At 44.6% G+C, this 15,381-nt stretch overlaps 1 protein-coding gene across 1 annotated transcript in view; it reads right to left on the bottom strand.

The window, feature by feature from the left end:
• PLA2G12A (phospholipase A2 group XIIA) overlaps positions 1 to 15,381 on the bottom strand; it is a 44,023-nt gene that overhangs the window by 7,443 nt on the left and 21,199 nt on the right. The window contains exon 3 of the mRNA XM_040329165.1: positions 7,691 to 7,856. Within this exon, the coding sequence (XP_040185099.1) occupies positions 7,691 to 7,856 (166 nt within the window). The remainder of the gene's footprint in view (positions 1 to 7,690; positions 7,857 to 15,381) is intronic.

Genomic DNA, 15,381 nt, shown 5'->3' on the forward strand with positions numbered 1-15,381 from the left:
GATAAACACAAACCTCCGATATAAAAAATTATTAGTAGAGGTAACCTGAGAACGGAAATTTCAAGGGTCCCTCTATGATTAAAAAAAAATAAGGTTGCTCTAGAGTGTACTTAGGATAATGAGGTTCAAGATCTGTGTTGTGGAGGCTCGTAGCAAAAAATGTTAGGCAAATCAAAGATCTCCTGTATCCTGATGCCCCGTACACACGATCGAAATTTCCGATGGAAAAATTCCAACCGTGTGTGTGCCCCATCGGATTATTTCCATCGGAAATTCCGTCAGCGTTTAGATAGAGAAAGTTTCAAATACATCTCTTAGTGCCAATATGACCCAAAAGCAATTAGACAAATACATGTGATTAAAAGCACTTAGAACAGACAACTTACCCATTAGTGCTCAAATAGCTGAGCTATTGCCAAGCCATGGTTTCTCATTTCTAGAATTTTTTTAAAAACTAGCATGGCACTAGTGGAACAAAGACATGGTACCCATTTTAAGAAAAGGTATTTACCCAGTAATTAAAAGAACTGCAAGTTTAGGGCCAGATCCACAAAAACCTGGCGCAACTTAAAAAATCCCATTTAAGTTACACTGCCTTAAAATTTCTACCTAAGTGCCCGATCCACAAAGCACTTACCTAGAAATTTCAGGCTGTGTAACTTAAATCCGGCCGGCGCAAGGCGTTCCTATTCAAATGGGGCGAGTCCCATTTAAATGAGGCGCGCTCCCGCGCCGGCCGTACTGCGCATGCGCGAAGTTACGTTACGCCGAGTTTTGTGGATCGCGCCGGGTACAAAAAGTTGCGTCGGGAAAAAAAAAAAATGAAAAAAATTTGACAGCGTCGCTCGGCATGCATTCCTGAGAGGGAGAACTCCATGCCAATTTTCAAATAAAAAACCGGCATGGGTTCCCCCCCCCAGGAGCATACCAGGCCCTTAGGTCTGGTATGGGTTGTAAGGAGACCCCCCCCTACGCCGAAAAATCGACGTAGGGGGTCCCCCTACAATCCATACCAGACCCGTATCCAAAGCACGCTACCCGGCCGGCCAGGAATGGGAGTGGGGACGAGCGAGCGCCCCCCCCCCCTCCTGAGCCGTACCAGGCCGCATGCCCTCAACATGGGGGGGTTGGGTGCTCTGGGGCAGGGGGGCGCACTGCGGGCCCCCCCTCCCCAGAGCACCCTGTCCCCATGTTGATGAGGACAGGACCTCTTCCCGACAACCCTGGCCGTTGGTTGTCGGGGTCTGCGGGCGGGGGCTTATCGGAATCTGGGAGTCCCCTCAAATAAGGGGGCCCCCCAGATACCAGCCCCCCACCCTAAGTGAATGGATATGGGGTACATTGTACCCCTACCCATTCACCTGGAGGCAAAGTGATAGTTATTAAACACACAACACAAGGGTTTTTAAAATCATTTATTAGTCTGCTCCGGAGGCCCCCCCTGTCTTCTTTAGCTCTAATACCAGGGGGGGCTTCTTCTTCCGCTCTCCGGGGGTCTTCTCCGCTCTCCGGGGGTCTTCTCCGCTCTCCGGGGGTCTTCTTCTATCTTCGCCGCTCTCCGCTGTTGATTCGGCGCACCCCGGTTCTTCTCCAGCTGTCCGGTGCCTTCTCCTTCAGCGCTGGCTGCCTGCTATCTTCGTGTGTTAGCTCAATTACTAGCAGGCAGCCAGCGCGGTCTTCTGTGACGTCATCTTCTTCTCTTCTTCTCCCTTCTTCCGATGTTGACACGACGCCTCTTCTCACTGCAATGATGGAAGCGCGCCTTGCATCCCATTTATATAGGCCTCACCGTCCCATCATGCTCCGGTAGGTACCCACGTGTGAAGAAGAGAAGAAGATGACGTCACAGAAGACCGCGCTGGCTGCCTGCTAGTAATTGAGCTAACACACGAAGATAGCAGGCAGCCAGCGCTGAAGGAGAAGGCACCGGACAGCTGGAGAAAAACCGGGGTGTGCCGAATCAACAGCGGAGAGCGGCGAAGATAGAAGAAGACCCCCGGAGAGCGGAGAAGACCCCCCCGGAGAGCGGAGAAGACCCCCCCCGGAGAGCGGAGAAGAAGCCCCCCCTGGTATTAGAGCTAAAGAAGACAGGGGGGGCCTCCGGAGCAGACTAATAAATTATTTTAAAAACCCTTGTGTTGTGTGTTTAATAACTATCACTTTGCCTCCAGGTGAATGGGTAGGGGTACAATGTACCCCATATCCATTCACTTAGGGTGGGGGGCCAGTATCTGGGGGGCCCCCTTATTTGAGGGGACTCCCAGATTCCGATAAGCCCCCGCCCGCAGACCCCGACAACCAACGGCCAGGGTTGTCGGGAAGAGGTCCTGTCCTCATCAACATGGGGACAGGGTGCTCTGGGGTGGGGGGGCCCGCAGTGCGCCCCCCCGCCCCAGAGCACCCAACCCCCCCATGTTGAGGGCATGCGGCCTGGTACGGCTCAGGAGGGGGGGGGGCGCTCGCTCGTCCCCACTCCCATTCCTGGCCGGCCGTGTAGCGTGCTTTGGATACGGGTCTGGTATGGATTGTAGGGGGACCCCCTACGTCGATTTTTCGGCGTAGGGGGGGTCTCCTTACAACCCATACCAGACCTAAGGGCCTGGTATGCTCCTGGGGGGGGAACCCATGCCGGTTTTGATTTTACAAATTGCCGTGGAGTTCTCCCTCTCAGGAATGCATACCAAATGCCGTCGCTTGAATGTGCTTTTACATGGTGTTACTAACTTTACACTTTGTAAAAGCAGCCGTAATTTTACACTTGCAAACTAAAACTTACGGCGAAAAAACGAAGCTGAAAAGCTTTGTGGATCGCCCTAAGTGCTAATTTGCATACCAGAAGCGGCATTGCGACTCGAAATGCCCCCAGCGGCGGATGCGGTACTGCATCCTAAGATCCGGCAGTGTAATTCAATTACACATGCCGGATCTTCTGCCTAACTTTGGAAAACTGATTCTGTGGATCAGTTCCAAAGTTAGAACCAGGGATACGACGGAGTAACAGCAGTTACTCCGTCATATCTCTTTTGAGGATCTGGCCCTTAGTTTCTGTTGTAGTAAAGATATTTGCAAGTGTGGAAAGAGACCACATGCAATAGAATGCATTGGAACATAGTTTCAGAAGTTACAGCAAGCTTTGATTTTTGACAACAGATGTTGCTGAACAAATCCACTTTCCTTTGTGAGGGAGTAATAAAAGAACAAAACAAAAAGTGGCTGTGGATGTAGTGTATCTGCCATTTTTAACCTTTGATACTTTTTTTTTTTGCAGGCTAGCATTTAAGCATGCTGGGAATTTTTTTGCCATTTGTAATGTCCTAGCAAGTCCTGCTTGTTGACGTTGTGGAGAATACAGGACCCTTTAGCAATGGATACACTCAAGTGCTGAAACCTCACCCTTCATTGTAGCGATCAACATCAAAGGGACCATCTTGGTGAGAAAAGGGACCATCTTGGTGAGATGCCAAGGAAACAGACAGAAAGCATCCGAAAAGGGGCTAAGATACCATACTAGAATCAGCAGTCTTACAACAACTGAAGGAGGAAAACAGGAAGAGGTCCAGGGACCGGACTATTTAAAGCAAAGATCTTGGCTGTACAGCTCCCCTTGGTGTTGCCCTAAAGCTAATAGTGCTAGATGATGTATGTCTCCTGAGCATTTCACAACAGATATGCCAGGAAAAAAAGGTACTAGGAAGAACATAAGGACCAGTACTGATGCAGGGTCTGGTCTTTACTAATAAAAAAGAGCAGTAGGAACTGATACCTGTTGACCTTGCACAAGCGATTTTGACTCTCTTTTTAGTTAAAGGAGTCCAATCGCTTTGGTAAGCGCATTTATTATCTGCACTTTTGGGTGTCGTTTTGCGCAATTGGTGGAAGGAATATCTGAAGCACTGCTGTCCATGAGAAGATTGCATGTTTATTTTCTGGACCATTTAGAAGATTCACTCCTGTGTTTACTGTATTAGTGGTTTACCACTATTCTAGGAATATATGGACATTATCATTATCACAAATATATTTACTTTCTGATATATGGTTTTGGGAGCACATCACTCTTTAATTAGAGGTTCTTTTGTGGATTTTTTCTTTTAATATTGACCCAACTAATTCTTTGGAATTTGGTTGATATAAAATGAAAAATATTCAAAATATATCACATGAGTTTTGTAATTGCTATCACATATCGATCAGATTTATTTGTTTATTTTAGTATAACAATATCTCTGTCATTTAGTAATAGACACTATTCCTGTCACAACAGCGCCCCCTACCAATCACCTAGGACAGAGAGAAGGTTGAGAAGTATCAAGCACCAGAGTTTAAGTTGCTACCATTCCCACAGTCAAGCCTTATATACACGCACGGTTTTCTTGGCAAGAAACAGCAAGAAAACTGCTGGTAGAGCTTTCTTGCCGAGTACACTGAGCGTGTGTACGAGGCTTTGAGGTTTCTCGTCGGGAAAACTGCCCAGAATCTAGACGAGAAAAATAGGAGAACCTGCTATCTATTTTCTCGTCGTGATTCTCGGCAGAGAAACCCAAGCGTGTGTATACTTACCTGTCTCCATGGAAACCCGCGCATGCTTGAAATGACTTTGACGCATACGCGGTAGCTTCCAAGGCATAGGTAGGGTGAAGCAAGATGGCGGCGATGGCATCGAATGTGACAAACGCATGCTTGTCATAGTCGATGACGTCACCGCGTCCGTGCCATTCAAAAGAACGGCGGTTCTTTTGAATCGTACGTGTGTAATTTCGGACGGCAAGAGAATCTTGCCAGGAATCTCATCAGGAAAAACAATGTTTTTTTCCTGATGAGAAACCGGGCCGTGTGTACAGGGCTACAGGCTCCTAAACTTGGGAATATTTGAGAGTCTAGGCAGGGGATCAGCAACCCAATGATCATGTCTTCGCCCTGTTGACCCTCCATCTGAAATGCCCCTTCCCCAATATGACAGAGCAGCAACGTAGATACATGTCCTTCTGCGTCAATACCCACCAAACCTCCTCTCCCATCCATCCCAGGTGCCTGTATGCTACATCACATACAAGCACCTGATATGGATGAGGGGTGGAGGATTAGTGCACCAGAAAAACATATACAGGGATATGGGAAATGGTATTGACAAACACACAAACTGGATGGACTGGTGTCTTTATTCAACCTTACAAAACTATAACAGGTTGACTCACTGCCGCTCTTCTACATGGTTTTGAACATGGAGAAGGAAAAAAAAAAAAAACACACACACACACACACACACACACCCCAACAACACTACTACTAATCCCCATACTAACTTCTTTACATACAGCAATATTCATGTATTACATTATATATATATATATATATATATATATATATATATATATATATATATATATATATATATATATATATATATATATATATATATTTATTTATTTATATTTATATATATAAATATATAATGTGTGTGTATGTTTTTTATTGAATTTTTTGCGTTTCAAGTAACTAACAGGTTCCTTGAAACTAATAAAAAACAAAAATCAAAATAGGCACTTCGATATCGAGTACAGTTAAAGAAGAACTATAGGCAACCCCCCCCCCCCCCCCCCATTTTGGATAAAGCAAGGGAGGGTTATAAGCCCCGCAAGATTTTTTTTTTCCGCTGTGTCCCATTGCGGAGATTTACCTTCACTTCCTGTCCCATAGCCAAACCGGAAGTAAGAGGCAATTCCTGCAAATCAAGTGAATTCCTTGGGGACCCATTGGAAGATTTCCCATCTATTACTGGGGACAACCCAACATTTGGGGCTTTTTACTTTTGCTTTTAATGAAATGATAAGCAGGACAAATAGAGAGGGAAAATCTCCTTAACAGGGGCATAGACAGCAATAAAAACCAACAGGTGTTCTAATCTCTCTCCACTTTTTTTTTTTTTAGTTTTGAATAAAAAGGAAAAAAAAATGTTGCCTTTAGTTATATTTTAAGGCACATTATATCAATATTAAAAAGTCTCAAGCGTAATGCCACTAGAGGTACACACCGGAAAATCAATAGGCAGCCAAGCGGTAAAATTCCACATAGGATAAAGTAATATTGGAAAAAAGGGTACAAAATAGTTTTTACAATATTTCACAAAAGTGAGTACACCCCTCACATTTTTGTAAATATTTTATTATATCTTTCCATGTGACAACACTGAAGAAATTACACTTTGCTACAATGTAGTGAGTGTACAGCTTGTATAACAGTGTAAATTTGCTGTCCCATCAAAATAACCAAAACCACAGCCATTAACGTATAAACCGATGGCAACAAAAGTGAGTACACCCTAAGTGAAATCGACCAAATTGCGGCTCAGTCTCCGAAGGGAGGGGGGTCATGCTCTGCTTCAGTATGTCACACTACATATTGGCATTCATAGTATAGTCTGAGCACTGACAGACTGACCTTCAACCTCTGCAGCAATGCTGGCAGCACTCATATGTCTATTTACCAAGGACAACCTCTGGATATGACACTGAGCATGTGCACTCAACTTTTTTGGTCGACCATGGCAAGGCCTGCTCCGAGTGGAACCTGTCCTGTTAACCGCTGTATGGTCTTGGCCACCGTGCTGCAGCTCAGTTTCAGGCTCTTGGAAATCTTCTCATAGCCTAGGTCATCTTTATGTAGAGTTACAATTCTTTTTTTTCAGATCCTCAGAGAGTTCTTTGTCATGAGGTGCCATGCTGAACTTCCAGTGACCAGTATGAGAAAGTTAGAGCGATAAAACCAAATTTAACACACCTGCTCCCCATTCACACCTGAGACCTTGTAACACTAACAAGTTACATAACACTGGGGAGGGAAAATGGCTAATTGGGCCTAATTTGGAGATTTTCACTTAGGGGTGTACTCACTTTTGTTGCCAGCGGTTTCGACATTAAATGGCTGTGTGTTGAGTTATTTTGAGGGGACAGCAAATTTACACTGTTATACAAGCTGTACACTCACTTGTAGCAAAGTGTAATTTCTTCTGTGTTGTCACATAAATAATAATATATTTACATAAATAAAATGTGAGAGGTGTACTGACTTTTGTGAGAGCATCAAACAATGTAAATATACCAAGTGCATATAATATATTGCACATAATAATAGGAGGAAAGATTGCCAAAAAGAAAAGAAGAGATAAAGTATCATTGAAGAGATCTCAGGAACGCACTACACCCTATAAAGATGCATGGCTTCCACGTTTTGTCAAATTTTGATTGAGCATTGATTAGACGAAAATGTAATCGTTAATCATTATCTTAGGTTTTTTTCATGCCTTAGGATGAACAAGCAGGCCCCCACTTGTGGAAAGGAAGGAGGAGGTGAAGAGGGAGAAGCACCTTCATAAAGAACACTGAGCGGGGGGGGGGGGGGGGGTTAGTGGACCTCTGGCTTTGTGCACTATGGCTTGGGTGGGAGTAGAGAATGTCTACATATTACTATCTAATGAATAAAAGGGTCCTTCCCTACCTTCTACTGACCTCCTGTATTGAGGCAGGAGCACAGTACGACTACCAAGCTACACTGCAAAATTACTGGCTCAAGAGCAGGTCTCAAAAGGCGACTTTCCTAAAAGGACAACTGAATTAGATGTTGCTTGAATGTATCATAGGAGTCCCAGGCATTTCCACCCATACAAAGAAAATATGTAAAACTAGCTGCTTACCTTTCACAGTCTCTGAAATACCCAGGGTCCTCTGTACATCTCGACATATTTTGGAGAGGCAGCTCTGGAACTGCTCATCACATTCATTCTTTAGGTTACCACAAGTGTCATAGCAGCGGTCATGTTGATTGCAGCACTTTGTCATGGAGGGTATGCCAACGTCAAACTGGGAAGACAGAAGAAATGTTATACTTGACAGCTAAGCAAAACATTTAAAGTGGAACTTAATTTAAGCACCACAAACTGAAAATGCGATTTAACTAATTTTTATTATTCAAAGCAAATTCATCCAAGCATCCATGCCTCCTTGCTATTTTGTTGAGAAATCACTTTGAAAAACACCCCCTAGCATTTCTAGCTATCACCATCTTAAGTAAGGGCAGATGATTCATGTAGCATTTACTTCGTGGAATCTATATGCCCTTAGCTCAGACATGCAGGCGAGTGCACTTAGCTAAGGAAACCCCTCCTTTCCTTTTCCAGGAGAAAGAAAAAAAAATGTCCATGAAGACTCATGGGATGTATGACATAAATTTTGTCCTAGTCAAGAAACCAGTAAGGAACTGAAAAAATAAATAAAAATAAACTTAGTTAGACTTACCGGTGACAGTATTTCTAAGAGCCTTTTAAAACAACCTTGGAGAGAGTGCAGCTCTGCCTCTTCAACAGGAAACACACACAGGCTTTAAATTCCTCCTCTTCCACCATGGCTTCAGTTAATGTGGTCTCAGACACTGGAAAACAAAAGCACAGAAGAACCACAACACCATGATAGATACATCACAATTACTTCCAAGATATATTAGGGAGGGAAATAGCGGTTGTCCTGAAAGGCTCTTAGAAATACCGTCACCGGTAAATCTAACTAAGTTTTTCTCAAGTCGCCTTTCAGGACAACCTTGGAGAGGATTAACCAAGGAACCTACCCTAGGGTGGGACTACTGCTTGCAGTTCCTTCCTGCGGAAGGCTTGATCTAAGGCAGACAGCAAGTCCTGTATCGCCGAATAAAAGTTGAGTAACTGGACCAAGTAACAGCCTTGCAAATCTGATCAGGCGTAGCACCGGCCCTTTCGGCCCAGGAAACTGTGGTTGACCTCGTTGAGTGAGCAGCGATACCTGAGGGAGGTATTTCTCCTTTGGCTCGATAGGCTTCTGAAATTGCTTGTCTAAGCATCTGCCGAGCGTACTTTTAGAAGCTTTTTTTCCCCTTTGCGGGGGCCTGAGAACACCACAAAGAGCGTTTGACTTTCTGAACTCCTTGGTGACGGAAAGAAACTGTAACGAAAATCTTCTCACATCCAGTGTATGGAAAACTTCTTCTCCTGCATTGGTAGGAACTGAGGAAAATGTGGGTAAAATTATCTCTTTCGACCGATGAAAAGTTGAGGCCACTTTCGGTAGGAAGGCTGGATCCGTTTGGAGGATCAACCGGTCTGAAAGGACTCTAAGAAAAGGTTCTGTAATTGCTAGAGCTTGGAGCTCACTGACTCGTCTTGCTGACGTAATGGCAACTAAAAAAATGTAAAATAAAATAAAAAACTTTAAGGGGCTTTAGGTCTGTTTCGAGCAAGAGTCCTAAAAAAAAAAAAAAAAAATCTAGAAATTAAAGCTTCTCTGGACAGAGGTGTTTCAAAATAAACTGAAAGAGCAGCTACCTGTGTTTTCAGGGTGTTGGCTGCCAGTCCTTTCTCCATTCCCTCATGGAGAAATTCCAAAACTGAAATAGTACTCTTGACTTCAAGGTTTTTGGAAGAATACAGAGAGTTGAACTTCTTCCACACTTTAAGGTAGATGGCCCTAGTTACCTCCTTTTTACTCGAGAGTAGGGTCTTTACCACTTTAATCGGGAAGTCTTTTAGCCTTTAGGAGATCTTCCTCAGATGCCAAGCACTTAGGCTGCATTCACACGTCAGCGTTTTGTAGCCTGAAGCTTTAAAACGCTAGAGGGGAAAAAATACATTATTCTCAATGGAGATGGTTCACATCTCCACTCCAAAACGCCTGAAGCCGAACGCATGAAGCTCAAACAAGTTCTGGACCCTTTTTTGCCGCACGAATCAGGCTGATTTGGGCATTTTTGAACGTTTGTATTCCCATAGAAACTAATGGAAACACTCGATTCAAGCATCTAGCGTGACAACGAGCGTTTCTACGGGCGTTTTGTCGCTTTATTCTGTTCTGTGAAATAGAACATTCACCCAGGAAGAAGATATAAAAAGAAAAAATAATTTCCTATTGGCTAAAATTAAAAAAACAACGAAGTTCAAAAACGTCGCACAACGCTGTATGCAAACGCACGAATACATGTAAATACGCGCGACAAAGCTACCGAAAACGCTATGCTCAGGTGTGAATGCAGCCCGTCATCAGCAGAGGCCGGAAAACAGCGTCGCCGGCGTGACGTCACCCGCTGGCCGGGACCCGGAACCGACATGCGGGACACACGGCTGACAATAGCGGCACCCGCCCGACCACCAGAGCCATGACCTGCGTAATCCGGGCGCATAGGCGCTGTGTCTCCTGTGGGTCCTTTGCTCCCGTGAGCTGGCGAGACCGGAGACTCCGGAACACCCCCAATGTAAAGTAAAAAGTGGGGAGCTGGGATGGTCCATGCACAAAACGACAAACCAACTGCCAAACTGAGGGAAAAGCCTGTCATCCTCCAACCTTGGAGAGAAGCGCAGCTCCCTGGTTCCAGCCTGTTTCTTTCACCATGGAAGAAGAAGAGGAAGAGGAAGAGGAGGGATTTAAAGCCTGGGTGTGTTTCCTGTTGAAGAGGTGGAGCTGCGCTCTCTCCAAGGTTGTCCTGAAAGACGACTTGATAAAAATAAAATAAAAAAAAAAGAAGTTTAAAAGCAAGTAAATACACCAATCAGCCATAACTTTATGACCCCTGACAGGTAACGTGAATAACTATCTTTTAACAATGGCACCTACAAGTGGGTAGGACAGATTAGGCAACAAATGAACAGGTTGTCCCTAAAGTTGTGTTGAAAGCAGAAAAAAAATAGGCAAGTGCAGCGCTCACTTCAGGGTCCCAGAACAGATGTGAGGAATCAATGCTCTGACCAGGGGTGGACTGACAACTCATGGGGCCCCCGGGCTTACAGATGGCCACCACGCCAGGAGGCATTGCATAGGCAGGGCAGCTAGAATCTCAGGATTTTCACATCAAAAGCATGTCGGTTTTGGACACATCAGGGACAGGTGTTAAAAAAAAAAAGATTTTTACATACTGTCCCTGGTTTTATTGAGCCTGGCAACCCTGATGGGTCCCCCTAGTGGCATGGGGCCCTCGGGCAGTGCCCGAGAGTCCCAATGGTCAGTCCGCCCCTGGCTCTGACTCGGAATTGTAATGGTTAGAAGATTGGGTCAGAGCAACTACAAAACGGAAGGTCTTGTGGGAGGTTCCCAGTCTGCAGTGGTCACGACCTACCAAAAAGGAAGGAAAACTATTATACCAGCGACAGGGTTATAGGTAGCTCACTGATGCATATGGGGAGTGAAGGCTGGCCCGTGTAGTCCGACCCAATAGAAGAGCTACTGTAGCTCAAATTGCAGGAAAAAGTTAAGGCAGGTTCAGATAGAAATATGTCAGAACACAAGGTGCATTGCAGTTTGTTGCCTATGGGGCCACGCAGCCGTGGATCAGTCAGGGTGCCCATGCTGACCTGTGTCTACAGCCAAAAGCACCTACAATGGGCATGCGAGCATCAAAACTGGACCATGAAGCAATAGAATTAGATCTGATGAATCATGTTTTTCTTTTACATTATGCAGATGGCCAAGTGCATGTGCGTTGACTACCTGGGGAAGAGATGGCGCCAGAATACTATGGAAAGAAGGCAGCCCAGCGGAGGCAGTGTGATGCTTTGTCTAGTGGCGTCCATGCCTTGATGGGTTAAAGCCATTTTGGCGACAAAAGGGGGACCCCCTCAGTATTAGGTGGGTGGGCATAATGGTATGGCTGATCAGTGTATAATATATCTTCCTATGTATTTACTATTTCTAGCTGCAAACGGATTACAAATAGAGAGATGGTTGAGAGAGCTTAGTTCTGCTTTAAGCTAAAAAAAAAAAAAAACATCCTACTGAAGTTAAAAATAGTGGACTATGTTGCAGGAGGATTAGGAGAGACCTTTATTTACTGGCAGAGGGAGTGGATAAATGGGAGAGCATTTATACTAGGCTGTGGTGTGTTTGGCTTTAGGTAGGCAGTCAAGCCTCTCAGTGGCCACAGTTACCCTTTGTACTAGTCCATGTCTGTAGGTAGTAGGATAAAGCCAGGATACTGACCCTACCCTATACACATCTCCGCTCAATAGAATTCATCAACAGCTAAAAACATATTTGCTGCTTGTTGATAATGTTGTGTTCATCTCCCTATAATGAAGGTCATTTTATACAATCTTCTATAATTATCATATCATACCTATGCACTAGTCTTACACTGCCCTATAAGGTCACTCACCTGGAAGTTTTTTTCTACAGCTTCCCTTTACACCATATATTAAGAATGTTATATAGTTGTTAAATAAAAGCCAAGGTTTAGGTCATGGTGGGTTTGGTGTGTGGGTTCAGCATATCCCTACTGGTGTCTATTAGGGTTTGCCACAAAAGACCACCCTTACAGTACAAGTATACATCAGACTGTTACTTACTCTTGAAGTTAACTTGCTCATAGTAAAGTCCATGCAATTTTCTATTATAGCCTAAAGCAGCCCTCAAAATTACACTCGCCTGCTCGCATTTTGCAAGTAAATTTTGAGGGCTGGCGAGTGTAGGCTGCCTGGGAGCAGGGGGGGCGAGCAAGGAGAGGAGAGTCGCGTCGCCACTGATATCGCCGCCGCCTGGTTGTTTAAAGCGCGGGGAACAGCTTTCAATTCAATAGCCGTGTTCCCCGCCACGCGCGTCATATACAGCCCCTCCCCCTTGTCCGGGCACTTTGAGACAGATCACCCAGGATTGGAAGGGTGATCTGTCTATCAAAGTTTCCCCGGACAAGGGGGAGGGGCTGTATACGACGCTCGTGGCGGGGAAAACAGCTATTGAATTGAAAGCTGTTCCCCCGCGCTTTGAACAACCAGGTGGCGGCTCCGGCTCCTCTCTCTTACCCAGCACAGGTAGGCTGTGATATGGGGACATCTGGCTGCAATGTGGGGGACATCTGGCTGCAATGTGGGGGACATCTGGCTGCAATGTGGGGGACATCTGGCTGCAATGTGGGGGACATCTGGCTGCAATGTGGGGGACATGGGCAGGTTGCATTTTTGGGCACGGATAAAGTTGTTGTTAATATTTATTTTTATAACTTAATTCTGCATAAAACATTTAAGTGTCATTTCATGAGATAATTTACAAGGGCGTGTCTAGGGGCGGGATTAGGGGGCGGGACATGGTAGGGGTTGGGCGGGGCAACTGGTGGCGAGTACGCCTTGAGGCCTAGCTAGTAGCTCAGGACTTGAAATTTTGAGCCCTGGCCTAAAGGCCAACTCCATGTTTATATTTGCTGGAAAAAAATTGGATTATTGCACAAATCACTGCTCCTGCTTCTCTGACCTACCTAGCAAAATCTCTTGGGTATGATTAAAGGGTTTGTAAAGGATTTTTTTTATCTTAATAGCTTCCTTTACTTTAATGCAGTGCTGTTTTCATGTCCTCATTGTTCATTTTTGCTCTCAAGTTGCTGTAATTCTTCTCTGATCTCCACACTTCCTGGTTGTCTGTTTCCTGATAACCATAGTACTGGAAGCTTTCTCTCTGTTGTCACTAATCAAGGAGGTGCGATTACTGTGTGTCTAAAACCCCTCAGCACCAATCAGTTTCATTTTCCAACCCATCACTGCCCTGTATTGGCTCTGTACAGCAGAGAGGCAGGAAACAACATGCAAAAACGAAACTACAGGTACATTATATGATTGATTTTTAACTATTTTTAATCGTTTTTAAATGGAATCAGTTAACTATTATGTCTCTATACCCTTTAAGTCTGGTGGGGGGGGGGGGGGGGACATACAGTGAGGAAAATAAGTATTTGAACACCCTGCTATTTTGCAAGTTCTCCCACTTGGAAATCATGGAGGGGTCTGAAATTGTTATCGTAGGTGCATGTCCACTGTGAGAGACATAATAAAAAAAAAAAAAAATCCAGAAATCACAATGTATGATTTTTTTAACTATTTATTTGTATGATACAGCTGCAAATAAGTATTTGAACACCTGAGAAAATCAATGTTAATATTTGGTACAGTAGCCTTTGTTTGCAATTACAGAGGTCAAACGTTTCTTGTAGTTTTTCACCAGCTTTGCACACACTGGAGGAGGGATTTTGGCCCACTCCTCCACACAGATCTTCTCTAGATCAGTCAGGTTTCTGGGCTGTCGCTGAGAAACACGGAGTTTGAGCTCCCTCCAAAGATTCTCTATTGGGTTTAGGTCTGGAGACTGGCTAGGCCACACCAGAACCTTGATATGCTTCTTACAGAGCCACTCCTTGGTTATCCTGGCTGTGTGCTTCGGGTCATTGTCATGTTGGAAGACCCAGCCTCGACCCATCTTCAAAGCTCTAACTGAGGGAAGGAGGTTGTTGCCCAAAATCTCGCAATACATGGCCCCGGTCATCCTCTCCTTAATACAGTGCAGTCGCCCTGTCCCATGTGCAGAAAAACACCCCCAAAGCATGATGCTACCACCCCCATGCTTCACAGTAGGGATGGTGTTCTTGGGATGGTACTCATCATTCTTCTTCCTCCAAACACGGTTAGTGGAATTATGACCAAAAAGTTCTATTTTGGTCTCATCTGACCACATGACTTTCTCCCATGACTCCTCTGGATCATCCAAATGGTCATTGGCAAACTTAAGACGGGCCTTGACATGTGCTGGTTTAAGCAGGGGAACCTTCCGTGCCATGCACGATTTCAAACCATGACGTCTTAGTGTATTACCAACAGTAACCTTGGAAACGGTGGTCCCAGCTAATTTCAGGTCATTGACCAGCTCCTCCCGTGTAGTCCTGGGCTGATTTCTCACCTTTCTTAGGATCATTGAGACCCCACGAGGTGAGATTTTGCATGGAGCCCCAGTCCGAGAGAGATTGACAGTCATGTTTAGCTTCTTCCATTTTCTAATGATTGCTCCAACAGTGGACCTTTTTTCACCAAGCTGCTTGGCAATTTCCCCGTAGCCCTTTCCAGCCTTGTGGAGTTGTACAATTTTGTCTCTAGTGTCTTTGGACAGCTCTTTGGTCTTGGCCATGTTAGTAGTTGGATTCTTACTGATTGTATGGGGTGGACAGGTGTCTTTATGCAGCTAATGACCTCAAACAGGTGCATCTAATTTAGGATAATAAATGGAGTGGAGGTGGACATTTTAAAGGCAGACTAACAGGTCTTTGAGGGTCAGAATTCTAGCTGATAGACAGGTGTTCAAATACTTATTTGCAGCTGTATCATACAAATAAATAGTTAAAAAATCATAAATTGTGATTTCTGGATTTTTTTTTTTTGATTATGTCTCTCACAGTGGACATGCACCTATGATGACAATTTCAGACCCCTCCATGATTTCCAAGTGGGAGAACTTGCAAAATAGCAGGGTGTTCAAATACTTATTTTCCTCACTGTAGGCAAAAATAAAACCCAACAGATTCAGATTGTGTGTATATATATATATATATATATATATACAT

This window comes from Rana temporaria, chromosome 1, assembly GCF_905171775.1.
Source record: "Rana temporaria chromosome 1, aRanTem1.1, whole genome shotgun sequence".
Taxonomy (NCBI): Eukaryota; Metazoa; Chordata; class Amphibia; order Anura; family Ranidae; genus Rana; species Rana temporaria.